General features: G+C 36.3%; 1 protein-coding gene across 2 annotated transcripts in view; it reads left to right on the top strand.

Annotated features, from left to right (window-relative positions):
* The window catches only part of arap2 (ArfGAP with RhoGAP domain, ankyrin repeat and PH domain 2), a 137,842-nt gene that overhangs the window by 89,069 nt on the left and 24,167 nt on the right, over positions 1-24,606 (top strand). For both annotated transcript variants that reach the window (XM_031895360.1, XM_031895359.1), the window contains exons 20-27: positions 123-286; positions 1,990-2,202; positions 6,279-6,384; positions 9,259-9,406; positions 9,543-9,611; positions 15,375-15,449; positions 17,471-17,588; positions 20,676-20,798. In XM_031895360.1, the coding sequence (XP_031751220.1) occupies positions 123-286; positions 1,990-2,202; positions 6,279-6,384; positions 9,259-9,406; positions 9,543-9,611; positions 15,375-15,449; positions 17,471-17,588; positions 20,676-20,798 (1,016 nt within the window). The remainder of the gene's footprint in view (positions 1-122; positions 287-1,989; positions 2,203-6,278; positions 6,385-9,258; positions 9,407-9,542; positions 9,612-15,374; positions 15,450-17,470; positions 17,589-20,675; positions 20,799-24,606) is intronic.

Here is a 24,606-nt window from a genome sequence, read left to right as displayed (position 1 = left end):
GGATCCCTGGACCGTTTTGGACTACTCTATTTTATTTTTAGAATAACTAGCATTGAGGCATGGAATGCACAAGTCTAATTCACTATACTGTATTTCCCTACCCTCCTTTCTCTCCCATACAGGACATTCTATATCCATGGACATACAATGCTGGATTTCACGGTCTGGCATTCAGCAATTGAGAAAGCAGCAGGTACAGATGGTAATGCACTACAGGATCAGCAGCTCAGCAAAAACAACATTCCTATTATCGTGAACAGCTGCATAGCATTTGTTACGCAGTATGGTAGGTAATGCAGAGTTTATATCTAGCAGATTGGAGTTGAATGATATTAGTTACATGTAAGCATTTTCAGATAAGGAGGTCTAATGGAACAGGACTATGGAATACATAATATCTATCTATCTATCTATCTATCATCTATCTATCTATCTATCTATCTATCTATCAATCTATCTATCTTCTCTATCTACCATTGTTAACCCCATTCATTGGTACTTGGACAATCTTGCTAACACTTTGGAGCAGCATATAACTGTAATGAATATGGGAGCCAAAGACACCCAAAGGCTGGGCCACAATGAGAGCAGAAGCTCAGGCTACACAGAGTGCAGAGGATCTTTTGTTGCAGGCTCTACAGATATAGGCTGCTGTACTTATATAGTTCAATGCAACCTGAGCCCTTGAAGGTCAATTAGTGAAGGACTTCCAATCACTCTTCAGTGGAGCTCAAATGGATTGGCTACAGGAGACTAAATAGAGTGTCTTGAGCTAGATAAACCTCTATTACAGACCCATGTCTCCATACTGGCTTGTCTTTTAACATGAGGATGCCTACCTACCACAAGGCAGAATCATCATAGGGGCCTTTTCACTAATCTAGCTCTGTCCTAATTGTCAATAATATGCTGATATAATTGTATAATATTTGTATGTATAATAAAGTGATACTGACACATGTGGACCCCTCATGGATAGACTGACAAAGAGGTCCAAAATTTTCCTAAAATGAAAGTTAAAGCACTGCCTTAGAATGTTATTGCACAGACAGTACATCTTCTTTGCTCAACACTCACCTGTCTCTGTAGTTCTAGATACATATCGAGGCAGCCATACTCTTCCATAGACAGGACAGCACATCTGATAGGGATACTTATTTTATTAGGTGGGATTCCAGGCTGATTTTAAGGTAAAGGTGGCCATACACAGGCAGATTTAAGATTCTGATTTGAGTCCTTTAGACCAATTCAACAGATTATCTGCCTGTGTATGGGCCTCCTGATGGGTCTCCCTGATCAATAGCTGGATGAAAATTGGGCAGGTGTCAAAGGGACAGGTTTGCTTTTCCCGACAAATCAGGGGATGCATTGGCTCATTGATGTGGTCCTATGTCTGACGGCTCCTATACCCTTCATTGTATTCGACATTTTGGCCCTAGGGCATATTGGAAGAAGATCCGCTCATTTGGTGACCTTGCCGAATGAGCGAATCTTAATGTGTATGGCCAACTTAAGTCAGCAAGTGTAATGGAGTGACCCTTGTAGATAAAAAATCAGATAACATATATCGGTTAGGTATATATATAGCCAGAATATGAGGGGATGAAGGGAGTTGTAGTCCATCTGGAGGATTGCAAGTTTCATACTCCTAATTTATGTCACTTTTTTTAGGCCCGGCTCCCACCCTATAATATAGAATGTGTGTATTTTATCTTCCAAATATATCTAGTTACACTGAAAAATCTTTCAAAGTTTTTCATTTTTATATTCCGCACACCCTGCAATTTAAAATAATATGTTATTTTGGGTTTTCAAAATAGCAATAATTTATGCGCTTTAACTGCGCTGTTGTAAAACACCGCTCAGAAATGATTACGCCGCCCGCGACTTTACAAAACTGGGTTTACATATTTCAAAATATATGTTCTTCTGGCCTACATTATTAAAATTCAGAAAGACATGTTTATTTTAATGTCTCTCTGCATTAAGGTTTGGGAAGCAAATCTCTGTATCTGAAGAATGGAAACCCGTTGCAAGTGAGGGAGCTGCTCGAAGAATTTAAAAAGGATGCACGGAGCATTAAACTAAAAGTCGGAAAGCATCAGCTGGAAGATGTGACTGATGTGCTGAAATATTTCTTCTATGAAATAGATGATGCACTTCTCACAAAAGAACTTTATCCGTATTGGATCTCTGCCTTAGGTAATAGCACAATATTCCAGAAATAGCTGTTTCATTATTCATTGGAATGAATGCATCTACTAAGTATACATTTTTTTTTGCTTGTTTTTTTTTTTTCTAAATCCCCTGAGACTACTGACATATTGCTGTTAGCATAATGTATTTTATCAGCTTTTACCTGAACATGAAGCATCTAGTTGTCACTTAGCACCTTGGACATATTATACTGCAGGAAGAGATGATATTAGAAAGTAATAAATTGTATTTTATCATGTTACAATAAAGATCTTAATTGGGGCTGCTAATGTGAGCAGGTAATTAAAGCTATATTTTTTTTATAGAAATGTCATTGGTACTGTAAGCTTACTAATTATGCATTTTTAAAGTTAATTATATTGCTTAGGAATGTTGTATTGGTAATAATGTAGTTATTATAGATATAATATTTAGATACATTCCACAATCTGTTGGATTGCTATTGGACATATATATATATATATATATATATATATATAGTAATCTACAAGATTATGGAATTTAACTTTATTTTTATGATTTTTTGTGTGATAATTACAGATGAATTGTAAATGCCTATACAGGTATGGGACCTATTATCCAGAATGCTTGGGACCTGGGGTTTTCCTGTAATTTGGATCTCCACACCTTAAGTCTACTAAAAGATGATTTAAACATTAGATGAACCCAGTAGAATTGTTTTGATTCCAATAAGGATTCATTATAGCAAGTACAAGGTACAGTTTTATTATTACAGAGAAAAATTAAATCATTTTTAAAAATGTGAATTATTTGCTTATAATGGAGTCTATGGAACATGGCCTTTCCGTAATTCGGAACTTTCTGGATAACCGGTTTCCGGATAATGGATCCCATACCTGTACTAACAGCTATTGGATATACTATCAAGAATGCTAGGGATCTTTCCATATGGGGGATCTTTCTGTAATATGGATCACCATACTTTAAGTCTGCTAAAATAGGTTAAACATAAAATAAACCCAGTTGAATTGTTTGCCACCAGTGTGGATTAGTACTGTTTAGTTAGGATCAAATTCACATTACTGTTTTATTATGGCAGAGAAAAAAGAAATGGAGATGATCTTCCCATTATTTGGAGCTTTCTGGATTTTGGGATGCTGACATTCCATACGAATTTGGACATGTGCCTATCAAGGACACTAACCCATCCTCCAGTTCAGAATTACTGCACAGCCACGACACGCCAATTTTACAATCCAAAGAATGAAAAATTGTAATTCACTTTGGCTTGGGAACAAAATGATCCTGCTGTAGGCTGGAATTCAAATGTAAATTGTTGTCCATCTGACAAAAGGATTGTATTGCACCCAGCACAGCACGATTATAAGGGCTGTGGTTGACTTTTTGGTAGCTCCTATGTGGACTGGCAGCCTAAACGAGGCTCTGTTTGGCAGTACAACTGGTTTTTATGCAAACTTGTCTCCAAGGCAGGAAATCAAAAATAAGCACCTGCTTTGAGGCCACTGGGAGCAACATCCAAGGGACCACTGGTTGGGGATCACTTAAGGCTTAAGCCTTAAGCCTTAAGCACAGAGAAGAGACTTTCTTATATCGCCCCATCGGTTGAATAATTGCTTCCTGCTGAAATTGATGAACCTAGAGTTGGATGTAATGATGATGAGCAATGTTATATACAAACCCAAGTCCACAGGGTCTCCTTTGGATCAGGGTTCTAGGCAGGACAGGTCCTGATGCAGATTCAAATCAGGAGTATTTTCAATTTTACAGGCAAATCCTCATTTAACTATTATCAGGGTCAAATAAAAAAAAAAACATTTCCAATGAATGATAAATATCAGGTCAAGAATATCTAGTATAAGTAAATCAAAAGCAACTGGACTTGCTAAGTAATCATTGATATAGTAGATATACCATGACCTGGATGAATGAAAATCTTCATAGTCATCAGGTCAAGAAATTCACAAATAAATCATACATTTTTTTAAAATAAAAACTATCTATTTGTGAAACAAATTTACTAAACATCCACTAATGTTTATTGAATATATTTGAAATTGCCCCAGTTTCAATTTGATGAGAGTGCAGTTATTAATATCTTACCAATAATGTCCTTAATATTAAAATTTGAAAAAACACAGAGCCTATCACTTATGTCAGAAAACCTTAATATTTAGCCTGGGACATGCTTCATGTGTGCACTAATCTGTTATTTAGCGCAGCACCAAATCCTTTCCCAAAATGCAACAGTATCACATTCACTGCACTGATGACATTTAGTAAAACACATAATATATCCCCTGATAAGTTGATTCAGTTAGTTCAGCTTGACTATAAACACAATCCTGCTGAATGTCTGCATTCAATGAAACATCTACAGTCTATTTCTGAACATTATAATACATTCTTAAAAGTTTCCCCTATTGCTGATATAAGGGATACTGCTTAGAGTTTCTCTTTGATAATTGATGTGATATTCCATCTTAATTGCTGATTCCAAATTAGCTTTATGCGAGCCATGAAGTAAACACAATGATGGAAAGAAGTGGTTAGTATTTCCATTACCACATCGGCAGCAGCAATTACAGTATATGGAAAATACACCACCGTTAAAGTAGAGTTCCGCCTATTTTTCCACATTGTTTAGCCAAACATATTGATTTGAAAGCATTATTTGATTGTTATTGCCTATAATTAGGAATACATTGTTCATTATGAGCTTAGCAGACATGGCTGTAATTTTTTCTCCTCACTGACACTTTCCTATTGACGAGGATACCTGCCTGATCCGTCACACTAAATTAAAGCCCCTAGTCCTTTTTATGAAAACTATTTTGTTCTACCTACTGGGAATGAGAGACACCATTTTATGCAATCACTGTACCACTTAATACTAGAAGTCATTTTTACACTTACGTTTTACATTTTTCAGTCACTGTTGGCCATTTAATGCTGGAAGTAACTGGGAGTTATTGGTGCCCCTGTTTTGGATCTTGGGCCATGCATTTATTCTTTTTATGCGTTAATATGGCTTTTGTGTTTGGGCAGCTGGTAAATAAAAAATGTCTTTGTGCAGTTGCATACCTTAGAAGCACCGCTACCCCACAAAAAATCTTCTGGTGGGGCTCGGCTCAAACTGTCCCTCCTCTCCTCCCCCTCCTGGCCTGTTTGTGCCGCTTTGTTACCTTCAAGGCAGGAGATGGGGCCTACAATACAGCAGACCCCACGGTCCAGACCCCCCAGTCCCCCAGACCATCCCCGCAACCACAGGGTCTGCTGTATATATAGTTATGACACTGTTTTTGTGCTGCTGGTGCATTAACTTCTAGCCCCCTTATGTAATAAAGGTACTAATTTGCCCAGGACATATAACACATAGCTTCCAATAGGATGTTTGCTTTTAAACACATGTCAGTAAATTCTACTTGCTGTTGGTTGCTATGGGTTACTGCTCCTGGGCAAACATTGTATATTTCATTACATAACCCCCCTGTACCAGCATTAAATGCTGTTTTATTTTGTATGTTTTATATGTTGTTTTATTACCTGTTGAAATAATAATACCTTCCAGCTCATTTTCTGGCAGAGCCTGGCTACTTTTCTTAACTCTTCTGTTTCATCCTATTTTATTTAATTAGCTTACACACATCTTCACCCCCTTGACATAACCCTTGACATAGCCACTGAAGTAGCCGAAAATAACACATTACCATCCAACAATTCCTTCCCTTGCTGGTATGCACTCTGTATTATAAGCAAACTCTAGTTTGCAAATAGTTTCCCTTTATGGCTCCAATGTATTGTCCTCTGTACCTATAGATGTACCTATAGATGTATTGTACAGACACAGGATCCTGCTCAAAAAAGCAGAGGTACCAATTTCTATTTCTTAGAACTAAGCTTTGTAACCACAGTACCAACTAAAATAATTCACAGATATTGACTCATTTTGCTTTTATTAATTTCTGTCGGCGTCCATGTTTTTTATTTTGATATCCGTATTTCAATAGATGCTCTTTCTCAAATTAAAATAAGTTCAAAGGAACTTTTTATTATTAATATTAAATGTTTCTCTCTATCAGATATCCGGAATGAACAGGAGCGGGTGAAAAAATACAAAACCGTAATCAGTACAGTACCAGCCCTAAATAAAGCAACACTGGCAGCCCTAATCGAGCACCTTTTCAGGTTAGTCTGACTGGTAATAAGAACAACCAAGCAAAGATGCACCTATGCAAAACAGTACTTAGGGGGCAGTTCACCTTCACAAGATTAATACATGTTTAAATCATGCACCACAAATCATGCTTTCTAATTTTTTTTACATAAATCTAAAATTCAAGTTTTAAAAGTGTTTTTTTTTTTCATATTCACCATCTAATATAGCTCATTAGTAGCTCAGTAAAGTTGGCTGACTTTCTTAACTATTACAACACATTACTCATTGTTCAGTAGCAGCTTCATGACAGGCAGGGGGTTATCTAATAAAAGGCACTAAGTTTGCCCAGGAGCAGTAACCCATAGCAACCAATAGGAAGGTATACTGATCAACTGATCACCTGTTTAAAACCAAACATCTTATTGGTCGTTATAGGTTACTGAGCAAACTTAGTGCCTTTTACTACATACATATGGAGTTTAACTCCAATGCATTTGGTGAAATTTTGCCATTTCGCCATTTTCCTGTGTCTTTGACACTTTCTATTTCTGATAATGGATGTTCTAAATAATGCTTTGAATGTAAAGAAGGCTACTTTTATCAATGTCAACTACCCCTTTTAATATTGAGTTGACTACTTTTATCAAACTCGCTTGATTGGATACATGAATTCTTCTAACCGATGTGAAATGTCCTTTATTAGTCTGTTTTTATTTGTTCTTGACGCTGTACTATTTATGTTAAATCCTTTACATGGGATTTGTGACTATTTTTATACCCTTTCTGGCAAACAACATTAGGTACAACTTGCCTTGTGGCCAGGACTCTTCTGTATACTTGGCATACTTGGGTGCCATAGCAAATCAATTACCGTTAATCTGAGTGTCGAATTAACATTTACTACACTGCTGCTTCAGTTTGCCTGTTACTGGTTTAACAGTACAAGAAAAAAGAAGGAGGCCTAGCTAACTTACTCTATAACTTGAATACAAATCTGAAATCTGACCTTCAATCTTGCAGAAAAATAATGGAACATCATTAGAGCTTGTGTACAAATATAGTAGTACTATAATCCAACAGATAATTATTTTAGCACCCTATCCCTTTAGCATGCCATATCTATTCCTGTTTACTGTATGTTGTATCTCAAAAATAGATGCACAGTAATATTAATTGAACCTAATTAGAGCTAGCATGCCTGTAGTGATTAGTAACAAACCAAGCTTCTTTTTCCGTTATAATGTTTTAATTGGGGCAATGGTTAAACAGTCTAAATTATGCAGTTTTAATTGTGTAGATTTGAAACAATGCAAAACATAGTAAGAGACCTAGAAATATCGGCATTCCTCCATTTGGTTAAGAGATTTCTTTTGCTTCACTAGTCTGACAAGCAAAACAATAAAAATACCGCAGTGCCAACAGAATACAAATAGGCTCCATTCCAAGCCTGCATATTGTAGATTGAAAATAAATGGAATAGTGTAGTCTTCACACAGCATAGTCTTGTGAAATGATGTCTTCTTTGCTTCCAAAGGTAATCTAATATTACTCCAGATACCAATGTACTCTAACATGTTGCGGTAGATCAGCACAAACCAATAGTACACTTCTGGTCAGGGAATTGCTTTCTGAGCTCCACTTGACATTTGATGTTTCCACAGCAGAGAATGCTACTGGAAAATTAGTGGCCAGTGGTAAAGGATTTACACAGATCAAGGAATTAAGTGAGAGCCCAAGTCAAAGATATTGTACACTTTATAGATAATACCAAACATGCCAGGCATTTGTCTTCAGCAAATCCGCACTTGGGAAATCTGGCATAAATGTTAGCAATCAAACAAGGCAATGTATATTGCCGTAAGCTTGCTAGCTTGGAACAGTGTGTGCACATATTGGTGAGGAATTCAAGTTTTTTTTTTGTGCTACAGCATTCTGTTGAGATGTTATGTATGAAGATACAATTTCTTAACTATTCTACTGCATCCGTAAATATGTTAGCATACCAGTTCTTTACTATTGTCATGCATAAATGAACAGGACAACATTCCATTATCGTCTTTTCAGCTGCCACACATCATTCCAGCCTATGGTGCACAGTGCCGCATTGGAAGTGCAGGTCAACCCTGTTCTTACTGCCCACCATAGGGCCGGGGGTGAGATCATGAGGCCTGAAAGCATAGGGAATGGAATGTCTATGTACCATCCCTCATCAATACAACACTGCTAAATACAGGCAGTGTTGTATATATAATGGAGTAGCTTGTCAGTCAGAAAAGACCTTGAAAGGCTTGGGGGTCATATGAACAATATAGGTGGTTGTATCTGGTTTACTTCTGGAATCATGTATATATAATGGGAACAGGGTGGAGAGGGAGAAATGATAAATATTATTTTTTTTATCCTCATTTGTCTTAAGTTTGATGAAAATGTCATTAAAAGCTAATTTAATAGAATTGCAGCAGTGAGAAGTCCATTAGTAGCATCCACATACTGTATATTTTAATCTTACCTGAATTACTCCCGGTTGCATCTAATAAATGCTTCCAGTGTTGGGCCTAGGATGTGCTATGCATCTCTAAATAAAGTTCAACACTTGTTTGCACGAACAGGAGCTCTCCAGTGGATTCCATTTTATATATATGATTCATTCCTTTAGAAGTAGAGACCCCAAACCACTGTAGAGAGAGATATTATACACCACACTTAACTGCAGTAGCCCTTGTGGATATTCTTGGACTGATTCATTCTAAAAACTACCAGAGTGGACCTGGAAGGTTACTTGGCCATGGATCTCTTGGGACCTTCTTTCTTCATTTGTTCAGACACAAATGTACTGTAAGTAATATCTGAATTCAAATAATATTGGTACTGTGAGTACATTAATGGTATTTTCTGCTTAACAGAATACAGAAATGTTTTGACATTAATCATCTGGATACTCAGACTCTAGCCAAAGCCTTTTCTTCTTGCTTGTTTCAAACAAATGGAGAAAATGAAAAGGAAGTAGCTGTTCTGGAAGATCTAATTACCAATTATGTGAATATTTTTAATGTAAGTATGGACGTTTGCCTTAAACAAGTAAATAACCCACAAGAAGTACTGTTTCTATTTAGAGTAGCTGAAAACAAAAGAAAATCTATTCTACATGTACAGCCCTTATGTCTAGCTTTATTTGTATTTTATTTAGGTGAGTGAAGATCAGGTACAACAAATGGAGACAGAGAACCGTTTCATTACCAAATGGAAAGAGGCACAGGTGAGAAATAAAAACTTTTTAAATGCATGAAAATACAACACTATAAAAAGTAAACTAATGAGGTTATACCTAGGTTATTTATTTCTTATCCAGCCAAAGCAGTACTGATGTGCTATTTGTATTGTTTTTTTCTCTTTGTTTCTCAGTAGTAGCGGTAATAAAAATCAGGACTACAGAAGTGCTTTCCAGTTGGTTTTTGCATTTTTCTTTGGTTTATAGCGTAATGGTGCGGGTATCTCCTCTGTAGAGCCCACCTGTGGGACACTTGTGCACATTATCATGCAGATAACATTGGATGTGGCACAGGTGAAGATACCTGGGATTGTGTAACCAGTTCTTTATTGTGTGTATTGTATCTGTTCATAGGATGTGACAGTTGTTGCAGGTTAACACAATGAACCTACCTCAACCATTTTTTCTGCTTACTGTTTTACTATTTCAAGTTTTGGATTGTATGTTACTTCCATAGGTACAGCAACATATTCCGTAGTGCTGTACAATAAGTGGGTTCATGCACTGGATATACAAAATGCCATACAATGCAACCAATAACTGATACAAGAAGTAAAGAGGGCCCTGATTCATAAAAATCTCTCTAATGACTGAAGATACAAAAAATACATTGCTTCTCTGCTTCCTATGTCATCTTTGTCATCACCAGAACTCCAAAGTCTGAAGAACTAAAAAAAATCACAAGAATCAATTAGTGTTTCATTTTTTTTTAAAAGAAAAGAATGTGACTTTAAATAGCATCTTAATGTTTACAATAAGTAAAACAGTTGCAAATAATTTAGCTACTTCTTTCACCATTGTCTAACTGCTGCACCAGTGATGCATCATGGGTAGAACTATAGCACCCCAATTTATCATGTCTGTTAAATATTCCTCAAGCTGACAAATCTCATTACGTTGGTATCCCAGTTAACAGCATGGCTATGCACACTATTTAGTTGTAGGGCAGTGTTTAGGTGTTACTCTAGACTTCACTTTGTCTAGGTCCTACTGTACCATATAACGCTAATATGTCTTTCTCAGTGCTCTGTCAATATACATTTCTTCTTTCTTTTCCCTGCTGAACCTTTCATTTACTGTAGATGCTTATTCTCTGGAGTCTTGACTATAACAATCTCAGGCTGCCATTGCTCCTTACCTGTCATTTTCTTTCTTTTCTTTTGTCTGAGTCATTTTTCTTGCATTCAGAGATCTTCCTTCATCTCCCCTGAAATCCCTCTAGTCCCACATTGCCAACAAACTTCTTCTCTCCTTTAAGTCTATTCATTGCATGTCATCCTCCTATAAAACAGCTTTTTTACACTCGACACACCTGTCAGTCATTTGAACTCCATTCAAGAATGTATTGTGACAACATAGTTGGTAGGCCTCTTATCAAGAACTTTCTTTTGATTACAGGTCTTGTGCTTGCCCCACATCCCTGCAATGCTTTAATAAAATACAGCTTATAAGTCATAATATTGGCACTAGACTTTTTAACTTCTACAGCCAAGCTGCAAAAGAGCCATAAGCTATTTTTTAGCTATTTCATGTGCTATGAACATCAGCATTTCCAGCTTTCTCCCCCGGGTTATATTAGCCAAATACTGTATATATATATAAATTCATATGTATTTATTACTACCTAATATGTTGTGCTTTTTGTATTCCCTTTTATTTGTATGCTACATTACCTCTTTCAAACTCCCTGCATCATGACATATATATATATCTATCTATCTCAACAGTCAAATATGTACACATTGTAGTAGAGTAGAAAGGGATTTAGAAAACAGAAAGTTGTAACATATTTATTTACTTGCAAATAAAGCCATTAAAAAAGAGTGTGACAAATATATGTAGAGAATAACAGAAACCCGTTAAATAGAAAGCAATGAATTATGGAAAGGCCATCTGCAAGAGACTCCATTTTAAGCAAATAATTCACATTTTTAAAAAAAAAATCCTTTTTCTCTGTAATAATAAAACAGAACCTTGAACTTGATCCAAACTAAGATATAATTAATCCTTATTGGAGGGAAAATAATCCTTTTGGGTTTTATTTAATGTTTAAATGATTATTTAGTAGACATAAGGTATGGAGATTCAAACTATGGAAAGACCCTTAACTGTAAAACCCCAGGTCCCAAACATTATGGAAAACAGGTCTCATACCTGTACATAAAAACATGGCAGTATTGGAACCTACAGTCATTGAAGGTGTCCATTAAAGTGAGTTCAAATTGTCTGTATGCTATCATTACCTTCTCCAATTTATCAAAGGGCAATGTCTAATATGCCTTGCAATAAATGGTGTTAATTAGGCAAAAGTAAAACATTTATTTTTCAAATTCTAGCAAAATAGTTAATAGTCTCATCTCATCCCCTACACAATTTTTTTGGTATTATTTCACATAAGGCCATTCTTTTGGCATCAATCAAATTTACAATGGGCAATGTATCTTGTACAAGGCTTTAGTAAATATTGTGAAACAATAATGTAAAGATGATAATAGATGAAAACATGCCAGAAAATCTCCAGTTAGGGTATTGGATGCAGATTTATTAAAATTTGAATAGCCGGAAATAGAAAAAAAAACTTGCATTAGCTTGTATTAGAGAAAGGTTTTCTCTATTGGCAGCATGTTTACAAAAACTTCAACATGAAAACCCAATTGTTAAAAACTGGTCAAATAATTTCTACTATTCGTTTTCAATATCTGCAAAATCTTGTCTTTTCCCCAAAAATTAGAATTTGTGTACACTGCCTACATTGACAACATTTTACAAAACTCACTAGAAAATAGCTGCGTAACAAGAGGTGTAGATTTATATATAAAATGAAGGAAGCAGACACCGCAGTCACAGGGGGGCCGGGGGGGACAGGGGGTCTGGAGAGTGGGGATTTATACGCGACGGAGGGAGGACTGGTTAGTTTGCTACTCTGCACTGGGCCCCTTTGAAAAAATTTTTGTGCAGGGGGGCCTGGGCCAGAGTACAGTAGTTCTACTACCGGTTCCTTCATTTTGAGAAAACTCGAATTTAAAAATAATCAAGATCTTGTTTTTTTTGGTGCGAAAAACTCAAAGTATAAAAATCCAATCTTAAATTTGAATTAGAAAAAAAGGCTCTTTAATTTAGTTTAGTAAAAACTAAATTAGCAATTTTTTTGACATTTATATGGCAATAACATCTTATACACTTCAGAAAGGGGGCATATTTACTGTTGCAAATAAGCAATATTGTGAATTCTGATGGGTTAACCTAACATAACATTGACAGCAAGCTTGAATGTGATGTGCATTTCATGGCATACAAAGTCTCAGAAAGCAATTTGTTCAGAAGCTGTAGCAGTGTGTAATGCAAAAAATATTTATGTAGCAAATTGTCAAGTAGGGAGCAAAGGTACAAGAACATAATACAATACATTTTGTTACTCTGGCATCCTTGCCATTTTACTACTCTTTTAAATCTTTACTACAAAAACTGTAATTTGAAAATAAAATATAACATGTTTAAGGTTAGCGAGAGAGAAATAGATATATGGCCTTGGCCCAGCAGGCACTCTAAATACCAGTCTTTCACATTTCCTCCAATGTTATTGGACAAAAGGCACAAAGAATGAGAAAATGTAATGTGAGACATCATTCTGATTGGGGTGCATGGCATTTTTAGATATTTATACAAAATGTGTCTTCAGATTTTATTCGTTTCATAATAGTATTGCATATTCTAAATGCACTTACATAGAGATACAAATATAGTGTATTTATGTGAACTGCTGTTAATCTGACAAAAGCAAAAGTAGGTATTCTTTTTTACAGCTTACACTGGGGCACAAAGGCTTGATTAGAAAAAAAAAATAAACACAGTTGTCCCACCCAATTATTTTTAGGTAGGAACAGTTTATTGGGAGTGGATAGAGGGGAAAATTAAAATTCAATATAAAAAATGTAAAACCCAAAATTAAAAGTAAAATACGTGTGAAAGATAAGTTATGGAGGCAGGCTTAATGAGAGGGAACCCCTATATTATGTCACAATTGAAGTACTTAACTGGTACTGTTGTGGGGCCAAATCTATGGCAATGAAAAGCCAGGGGGGCGGACTATTGTGCATCTCTCCCCCATCCCTGATTAAAGTGAATTACAGGATGCCAGTACAACACTAATATGCCCTGTAGTGTAGCTGAGTCAGAGTTTATGCATAAAGTAGTCACTGGTAACACTTAGGAGATGGAACTAGTGATGAGCAATTTTTTTCGGTAGGCATGGATTCGCAGCAAAATTTTGCATTCCGTCATTGGCGACATTTTTTTGCAAAATGCAAAATTCCCAGGCACATCATGGAAAAAAAAATTTAAGTTGCATCAAAAAAGTTTTTTCGTCATTTTGTGGATTTTTCCGTAGTTTAGCGAATTTTCCACTGAAGTGAAATGGGACAGATTTGCTCATCACTAGGGACATGTTAGGTTTATACTCACCTTGCTGAAATACTTGCTAATGGTCCAGATCCCCTCCAGTGACTGCCTGTCAATCCTTGTTGGAGCCAAGTGCTGCCCTTTGTAGCTTGCCTGTCTCATACCTCCGTAGTGTACTATTACATGTGCTAAATATAGACAGAAATTGGGAAAACATCCCTCCAAAGGGCATAGGTTACAACTGGGGCTTCCTTAGCCAGTAGGGGAATTACTCTATGGGCCCCTGCATGTATTTATGCACAGAGGGTTATGTATGAGGAATATAATACAATAAATTACCAGAAAAAAATATGTGCAATATTAACAATTTTGATTTTCCAAATATTATAGATTTTACAACCCCTAAATTTATTAAGCAACCTCAACACCAGTAGAAAAAAGTTTGTGCATGTCTTACTGGTAAAGTTCTTTTTTTATTCCCAAATATATACCACCTTCAAATGGGTCTTAAAAAAATGTGTTATGCACAATTAAAATGATATTAACTATAAATATGCACTGTATATTTGTACATTTGTGTATATTGTACATTGTGAAATACAATTTTTTATGAAATGATTGTGTTTGTATCTTTTATTATGTCTCACCAATAAAGAGATTTTTTGATTATTAGTTCATCTTGAAAGATAAATGCAAATGTAGGGCTACACTGATGTTCTCTTTTACATATAATCATTCAAATATTGCTAATGGACAACATTCATCTAATCTAATTATGTACCTCACAAGGACCAAACATGGAGTAGCTTCAATTTCCCAGTTTAGCTGAAGAAATAACAAACTCTATAGCGTTTCTGTGGCAAAAAAATAGGCAAAAAGTATGTTAACACAAGTCCTGTTAGTTGAACTCATGTTGAAAAAGGGGTATACTGTCCCTTTAATATAGCTAGACAAGACCTACATTATTTAAATATTTATTTAAATGTACAGCAGTAAAAAAAAAAATCAGCAATAACTTAAATATAGTGCACCCACTGGTTAGTACAAAACTAGCATTGGTTGCACCCAATTGGGTTAGGATTGGAGCAGCTTGGTTGGTCAACAGCATGTACAGGAGCCCCTTGCTCTTTATACCAGAATGAGGTAATACAACTGGCACAATGGATATACTGATGCAGGGCACGAACACTTTATGTATGTTTTCTGGTTTTTTTATGCCTAATGAGAAAATGAGCTCCAGAATCATTGCATGGGTAAACAATTCTCATTACAATAATAATCACAATTGCTGCACAATCAAGTCATTTAACAGCTTGTTTCCATGAACTAAGATCATTTGTCATTTTTTTTTAGATATGTCATTCTGGTGACTTGTTGATTGAAGTTTATGTAGAAAGAAAAGAGCCTGACATGTGTGTAATTATTAGGGTAAGAACACTTCATGTTATTATTGAATGAAATATTCACTATAAGGTTTTAATGCTTTGTCTACGCTCATTCTTTTATGAAGAACATGTCACTAGCAAGCAGAAGGTCTTGTGGCCATTACACCTTTGTTTTGTAATGTATCCTAATTAGTGATGGGCGAAATGTTTCGCCAGGCATGGATCCGCGGTGAATTTCCGCGTTTCGCCATTGGCGGATTGTTTTGTGAAACGGATGAAAAAATTTGCAGCGGAAAAATTTGCCGCACGTCCAAAAAGAATAGTCGCGGGTGTCAAAAGAATAGCAGCGGGCAACAAAAGAATAGCTGTGCAACAAAATAATAGCCGCGGGTGACAAAATAATAGCCACGGTCGACAAAAGAATAGCTGTGCGACAAAATAATAGCCGTGGGCGACAATTTTTTTTGCCGCACTACATTTTCGACGTTTCGCGGATCTTTTGAAAGATTTTTTTCGGCGAAGCAAAATGGAACAGATTCACTCATCACTAATCCTAATGTTTTTTTACCCTAATATCTGATATTGTTTCAGCCTCCAGTATATCTTCACTTTTTGCTAATTGTCTTGACACAGTAACATATTACTTCCCATAGCCCTCCTGCCACATGCATGACCTAGTGGTGCTAGTGGCCTAGTACCAATGAATAATAATGAGCGAATCTGTCCTGTTTTACTTCGCCGAAAAATTCGCAAATCTTTTAAAAGTTTTGTGAAACTGCGAAAATGTTGTGTGTCAAAAAGATTTGGTGTTAGTAATTTTTTATGCCCATGACAATGTTTTGAGCACAAGAAGAAAGGGGGAAAAAGGCACACAAAACAAATTGCTGGTGTAAAAAAATACCTCCAACCTGTTTATTGCGGAGTGCACATACAGACCAATAAACAGGTTGGAGGTATTTTTTTACACCAGCAATTCGTTTTGTGTGCCTTTTTCCCCCTTTCTTCTTGTGCTCATTACTATAGGCACCTGGCCAGGTGCATCAGGAGGATTTGCACCAGTGGTTAACAAGGAACCGTGAGTGTATGGACTTACTTTGTTTGTTATATCATGACAATGTTTTGACATGTGAGTCAAAAAAATGACGCACGCGACTTTTTTTTTTGACGCAAGCAGATGACAATTTTTTTACACAGGTGACGCACGGAAAATTTTTCCCTGGTGAATTTTGTTGTCAGTTTTTCGAAAAAATCCACCAGTGGCAAAACATGGAAATTCGCTCCGATTCCATGCCTGGTGAATTATTTCGCTCATCACTACCAATAAAACACTTTGCAAAAATTCCATAATTAGTCCATGGCAGCATAGGCATACAGTAGGTATTTCTATTTATCGAAGAGAAGCAATTGTATGGGAAAATGTAAGCACATTGGCCCATTTAAGTGACACTAGTATGCTCTATATAAAAGTTTTTCCAATTGAAAGGGCAGCAGGTTAGCTCATCCTGTCTTTAAGAATATCCATCCAGTTTATTTTTTGTACGTAGATCCTTCTTCACAACTTATAAGTGATATTACAACATCAAGATGATATTGTTGCACTTGTGTCATCACTTTCCCATAGCAATGTTACCATGGTTGGTGTCATAATAACACTTTATACAGTATGCTACATCTGCCTTGAGCTCTCATTTTTGACTACGGTGTGGGTGTTCCTTTTTTTCCCTGCTGTCTGGATATATTTTCTTGCTTTCTCCTTACATAAAGCTCCTTGTTATAGTATAAAACAAAAAAGGCTGCAAAACACCAGCAAAATGAAATGTAAACCTGACTTTTAATTAGCTTGGAAACTTCAGCAGCCGCAAGTCAATATACAGAAATCTTAGAAACAAGTTTATGAGGGGAACCAGGATACGTTCCCAGATATCTTCCATCATTAAATCATTGATATATATATATATAGAATAATTAGTTTGTTCAAATAATTATTTGTTGCACAGTTTTACTTTATATGGGTTGGGAAGTGGCTCACCAAAGCATTATCTTGTTTCTGTGATATATTAATAGGTGCCACCTACCATGGAAACAGCAGAGCTGACTAATTGTGCTATGGGAATAAAAAACATTACTCTAACCAAGGAAATGCCTTGGGCAACATTTGAAGTAATTGAAAATGGAGAACTTGGTATGTTTTTTTTATTATACTTTTTTTTTCATTTAACAAATGTTGATATTTATTGCTGCAACTGGTTTACTTTGTTGAATTTAATTATTGCAACCAAATGAGCAAAGTTTCACAATTTATTTAAAGAAACTGCTGGGTTTAATAGGCATCACATGCAGGGTAACATCTTCTAACTAGATGCAAGGCGTACACATTTTGGTTTAAATTAGAAGGTACTTACATCATTCAGTTCCAGTGTTACAATATTCAAATATTGTTTTGTTTCTGTGGAACTTACGTGCTGCCTCTAGAAATCTCCCTTATGTTTAAAGGGATAACAGTATGTCAAGGAAAAACATTTTTTTTTCTACAAAACAAAATGCATTAGTTAATAGCGCTCCTCTTGCAGAATCCTGCATTGAAATCCATTTTTTAAAAGAACAAACAGTTTTTTTTATATTTAATTTTGAAATTTGAGGTGGGGCTAGCCATTTTGTTAGTTTTTCAGGTGCCCTTAGCCATGTGATTTGTGTTGTGATAAACTTTGGTCTCTCTTTACTGCTGTGCTGCATTGCCAACACACCAATAAATAATACAACTAAAAAAATTATAATTTTTTGGTACAATACTACAATCTTAAATGGCAGAATAAATTATTTGCAATGTACACAGTGTCATTTATTAATAAAAACGACACCATAAGAATTTTGACAGATTTCCTACCCATTCCCATTCCCCACCTCAAAAGAACAAGGGGACCTACCCTTAACTATGATTGTGTTGGGTTCTAATTTAGTCAAACATTTTGCAGTCAGATCCTTAATTCAGCATAATTCTAGTCCTTAATTGAATAGATGAATTATTGAATAGGTTTTGGGTCATAGAAACCCTGTTGCTATGTTTGTTTCTACATTTTGAATCATGATTGAGTGGTTATCTTAAAGGAGAAGGAAAGGCAAAGTCACTTGGGGGTGCCAAAATGTTAGGCACCCCCAAGTGACTTGAATCGCTTACCTTGTACCCCGGGCTGGTGCCCCTGTTAGGAGAGAACAGCACCTGTAGCGCTTCCTCCTTCCTGTATCTTTAACAGAGAAGTCGGCTTTTCACTCCACTGCGCATGCGCCTATTGTGTTAGTCTTAGCGAAACGCAGGCGGAAGGAGGAAGCGCTGCAGGTACCCCGGGCTGGTGCTGTTTTCTCCTAACAGGGGCACCAGCCCGGGGTATGAGGTAAGTGATTAAAATGACTTGGGGGTGCTTAACATTTTGGCACCCCGAAGTGACTTATCCTTTCCTTCTCCTTTAAGGCAGACACAATGATAGAGTATAAGGAATTCATACCATTCATTTTTCATGGATGCTAAAAACTATTCTACAGTAATTGTCAGATAGGCAATAGCTAGTAGTGTATCTGCAGAAAGAATTTCTGCCTCCAACCCTATTCAATTAATGCAATATAGACAATCCCTTCCAGCACTCCCGTCCTCCTACTTCTCGAAACCACTGGAGAGGAACCTCTCCCATTCAGCGTGTGCTCTATTAATCTGAAGATGGGGAAGTCAACAAAGCATTGCTTCAGATCTAATATATGCCACAAATGAATATTCATGTCAATTTAATAAAGGCAATAGACATATCCAAGATTAGCCGATTCAAGATACGGCTATTCAAACCCCAAAGGATAACAATGAATATGATTGATCTCTATAAAATAATGGTTTTGGAGGGCATAAACATATCTAAGTATGCATTTTTGAATAGTCTGTATCCAGGGAATACAACTGATAATGTGAAAAACATACAATTGAGTGTGATGCTCTTGTACATCTTGATAATATCTTTACTAATTAGATGCCACTAGAGTTTATTTATTTATGGTATTGTGTGTAATTGCTTGTGCTATTTAGGTACTGTAAGAAGTACAGCTGTAGAAAAATTATTTTCTATATTATATGCATGCAGACATCCATGCTCCAATGATCACTGTATAGGCCCCACATAAATTAGATATCTTGCTCTGAATACTTTGGCTTAGCTCTCTCAATCTAACTGTCAGTGGAGATTTTCTTTACTCACCATGCAAGAGTTTTAGCCAATACTGTGCATTGTCAAGATGGCAGGCTGACTCTTTAAACTCTTAAGCCATACTCACTAACATAAAGAGACAAGGATGGCAACAGGTTGGTATATAACAGACCACAGCTTTATTAACAAAATTGCTATTAACATGACATTTTAAAAACAGCATTATTAAAATAACAACAGTATAAAATATATGAACCTTATACACAAAAAACACCACCAACTGGGCTTTCTGCCATGCTGGCCATCTCTCACAAGAGCGATAGCTGAGCAAGTAAAAACAAACAACCAGAAAACCATTTTCCTGAGGACCCTTGTTCGAGGAGGCCATCATCAACCTTGGCACACTTGTGTGTAACACTGGGGCATAGCCCAAACTACCCCTGGCAAGCACTCCTTCACAACAAATCAACCCAATAATGAACTCCACCCCACCTCTCCCCATTACCCAAAAACCATAGGGGGCTGGATGTTGCTCGTTCTGCTGCTACACAGGAAAAGGCAGGTACTTCCTTTTCTGTTCTCCCTATATCTAATTAACCCCCCTCCTGCTGCATCCCTTCCCCTCCAGTTGACTTACAATTAACCCTGCTTTGCCCACACCTTTTTCTCTTTCTGCCCACTCTCCTTACATATCCAGGATCGTTCTTTTTTTTATTACTGTGCTCAGTCACAAACAGCAGTGAACAGAATGTTCCTATCCAACCTCCAGTGCTTTCCTTTAAGATATGTGAAATAAAAGCTGCCTATAGCAGACCTGGTGGTAGAAGACTGACCACCACTCAGTAACAATAAAACAACTGTTTATTGAGTGGTCGAACAATGTTTTACACTTGAACACAATGCCAATCAAAACACTGCCTGTGCCATTGCTTTTTCAGATAAAAACTAACTGTAACTTAGTAACATTATTCTACTTAGCAGATAGAATCATGATGCACCCATTACTATAAAAAGCTTTCTATATATTATATATATATATATATATTATATTTCTAAATATATATATAATGATTTGTTCTTTACAGAGCGCCTTATGCATTACAAGGAAAAAGTATTGGAAACCGTCCTTCAGTGGAGCTCACTATCTGACCCTGGAGCAGCTTACCTCCTTGTAAAGCCACATAACACAAGAGATATGACGACTCCTGGTATGGTCCCTGTGGCTTTCATTTTCTCTCTCATATTGACTACAAAAAAAAAAAACAGATCTATATTAAGGTTGTAGTTCTGCTCAAAAAGGCAAGAATGATAAATAGTTTATTGTAACTATACACTCTGGGGAACTGCACTGCCATTTCAGACAGTGTGTTTCATTGTGCTGCATTATGCTAATAATTACTTAAATAACTTTCATTGTAAACATAAATGAAAAAGTCTATATTTTTTGAGTTTTACTAAAAATTACATCTTTAAATCATTTTAATCTTTAAATGCTAAAAGATTTTTGCCTCTGGGGATAAAGCAAACATTAGGGATAAAAGGAACCCATGGACAAAGGGAAAGACTGTGAAACTAGAGTGTGAAAAGTAAGATTTCCTAGCTTTAATTGGCTTTATTAGTTTGTTTGTTTTGTATACAAGGCAGATGCCTTTATTTTATGCAATAAGCCTAATTGTCACTTACATATACTACTGTATTTTGTACCATTCTCTGGTGGCTAGTCACATTTAAGTTTATGGTGGCACCATTAATCACTATACAACTGGTTTCAAGGTCTGCTCAAAGCCTAATTGTATTCATGGAAATACAGGACAGCAAGAGGTGGCGGCAAACAACTTTTTTTTTTTTTTAAATTGCATTAGCTCCTTTCTCTGAAATTAGTTGAGTTTCCAGCAAAATCTATGCTTAAAAAGAACCATTAAAGAAAAGAGAACCATTAACGAGAGCTTTAAATTTGACTAAGAACATTACTCTTTCCACAGGAATGCAGTTTTTCACAATTAACATAAAAAGGATATGCTAACTGTAGCTTAATGGCAAAAATATCCGTGCAGCTTAGCATAATGAAATTATGGGTCGTTTTGTGTTTTGATGAATTTGCTTTGCTGTATCGGTGTTAGCTACTGATATATATGCAGTATTTTTTAATCACAATGGAAAGGAAATGTGCATATTTATGGTATTTTACCAATTAGTTTTTCTGTAAGTAAATGACTCCTTGATTTATGACCTAGCTGTGTTAGGAGCCCTGAAACCACAGCTCTCTTTTGTGTCTGGGAGGCATTCTAAAAAGCCAGATGGTTGCCCACTTAACCAGTAAAATCGTACATATCTGCAAAACCCCAAATAGTAATAGAATAGAATTCAAAGCACAATATTTCTTATAAACTTAAAGAATATTGATTTTTTTTCCAAAAAAACCAAAATATGATTTAAATGTGATGTCAAAATAAAAAAACATTTGTAATGTTGGCTAGAATACAGTGTGGAGACCAGGGGATCATTGGTTAGCACTGCTTTTCTGTAGCACTGAGTTTGTATATAATACAGGTATTGGACCCCTTATCCGGAAAACCATTATCCAGAAAGTTACGAATTACAGAAAGGTCATCTCGCTTAGACTCTGTTTTAATCAAATAATTCACATTTTTAAAAATGGTTTCCCTTTTCTCTGCAATAGTAAAACAGAACCTTGTACTTGATCCCAACAATTAATCCTTACTAGGGGAAGAACAATCCTATTGGGTTTAATTGCTGTTTCAATAATTTTTTCAGTAGTAGGAGATCTGAATTATGGAAAGACCCCTTATCCAGAAAACCCCAGGTCCCCTGCATTCTGGATAAAGGGTCCCATACCTGTACATGTATCTGAATGGGTTTGTTCCCACAGTCCAAAAACATATGCTTGGAGCACAATGGGTGTTTCTTCGTGGCAACGTTTTCAGTGCAAAGTACTTTTGAGTCTATGGCCATTTTTTTTCCTTTTTTGATGCAAAATTTTGCAGCAGTTTTGCAATATTCTGAATTTCGCTGTTAATCTATACCTGGCAAAAACATTTGCTTATTACTAAAAGCAAGTTAATTTGCTCCTGATGAATTTGAGCCAGTATGTGTGTGTGATATTCCATAGCTGGAACTGAGGTCAATGATAAAGACAATTCTCAGCAAATGACTGCACACGGTAAATAAAACACTTATGAGATAAATAGGATTTTAACTCATTTGGAAAAATGTTTTAGTATCTTAATAGAGAAATGTATTTCTAGGTAGTAAATTAACTTTAATCTGTGTTCACAGCAGTCCCTTGGGGTTCAGGTGCTCACGTCTTAGACCTCTAGTTTGGGAGAGAAGACTAAAGTAGAAAACAGATGGTAGGAACTCACAAAACCCCACAAATAGGTCAATATAAAAAGTTTCAATTTATTATGCAACATATATAATTTTGCGTTACATGCACATTTTCATCATCTGTTCGTGAGGTTATGTAATTTCCTACCTATTTATAAATCTACAAGTAATGACAATGTCAAGATCAGGGATCTCCTGAAATATGAGGCTCCTTTATTGTTTATCTTTGCATTATTGTGGCATAGAAAGGCCTTAACTGTTTCTGTTGATTTATTAAATATATAACAAAGGATAAAGCCAAACATTTCTAAAATATAGAATCATTTACAAACTCAATCAACTTACAGTATAACATATGAATCCTTCTATCTATCTATCTATCTATCTATCTATCTATCTATCTACCTATCTCTATCTAGACTACATGAATATACTGTATATGTATCTACTCATGAATCCTAAGGGCTCTGGCACACGAGGAGATTTGTCGCCGGTGATTTTTAAAAGAGCGATTTGGCGACAAGACGAGCGACGCCAATGCTAAATCAATGGAAATCGCCAGCGTCAAAACATACGAGGCTACTTCAAATCTCCTGCTGTTTCAAATCGCACACAGACCCTTTTCTGAGCGACTTGAGTAAACATGTGGGAGGGGTAACTGTTGAGTGTACCATGGGTAGCAGATCGCCTGGAGCTCAACTCGCATGAAATCTCTTCGTGGGTATTGTCGTGGCGACTTGTCGCCAAAGCGCCAGGGGGAAAAAACGCAGGCGACAAATCTCCTCATGTGCCAGAGCCCTAAAGGTATACTGAGATAATTGTCTGCTGTTTTCAACCTGTTAGAATCATCTTGGTGGGATCTTCATTCGTCACACTGATATCCTAGCCACTTTGGCTTACATGATTGTGAAACATTTTAATGTGTGAGGAGAATAAATTAATCTCAGTATTGAATAGCTATAAGGAGGTGGAGATAAGTCTTAACAAAGGGGCTTATTTATTAAGGCTGGGCAAATAAGTACATGGACAGTTATTCACCCAACAATTTTCTGACATGCAACCATTTTTTTTGACACGTTTCGTGAATTTTTTCAACATTATGTTACATTTTCTGCAAACTGAAACAGGACAGATTCGATCATCACTAATGAAGATTAGTGATGAGCGAATCTGTCCCGTTTCGCCATAAAATTTGCAAGAAAATTTGCTTTTTCGATGCGACTGCGCCTTTTTTCCCGTGACCGCCCCAATTTGAATTTTCTCAGAAGTTGCGTGAAATAATTCACCAATGGCGACATGCGGAAGTTCGCTGCGAATCCATGCCTGGTGAAAAAATTTGCTCATCACTAATAAAGATCTCTAATAAAGCCATAGAGCAGTGACAGGTTCTAAAGCACTTCTAAATAGTGATAAGCAACATTTTTCAGCAAATTTTTGTGTTTCGCCTTTGGCGGATTTCTTTGGCAAAAAATTTGCCGTGGAAAGATTTGTCATAAAAAATGGATGCATATTTTTCGCTGTTTCGTTAATCCTTTCAAAGATTCACAAATTTTTCGGCGAAGCGAAACGGGACAGATTCCCACACTTTTAAACCATTAATCCCTGATGGAATGGAAGGAAGGAACTAACAAATCATTTCAGCATACTGTAGAGATGAATTAGAGCTGC

Source organism: Xenopus tropicalis, chromosome 1 (assembly GCF_000004195.4).
Source record: "Xenopus tropicalis strain Nigerian chromosome 1, UCB_Xtro_10.0, whole genome shotgun sequence".
Lineage (NCBI taxonomy): Eukaryota > Metazoa > Chordata > Amphibia > Anura > Pipidae > Xenopus > Xenopus tropicalis.
Note: the sequence above shows the minus strand (reverse complement) of the source record. Positions and strands in the feature narration are given on the sequence as shown.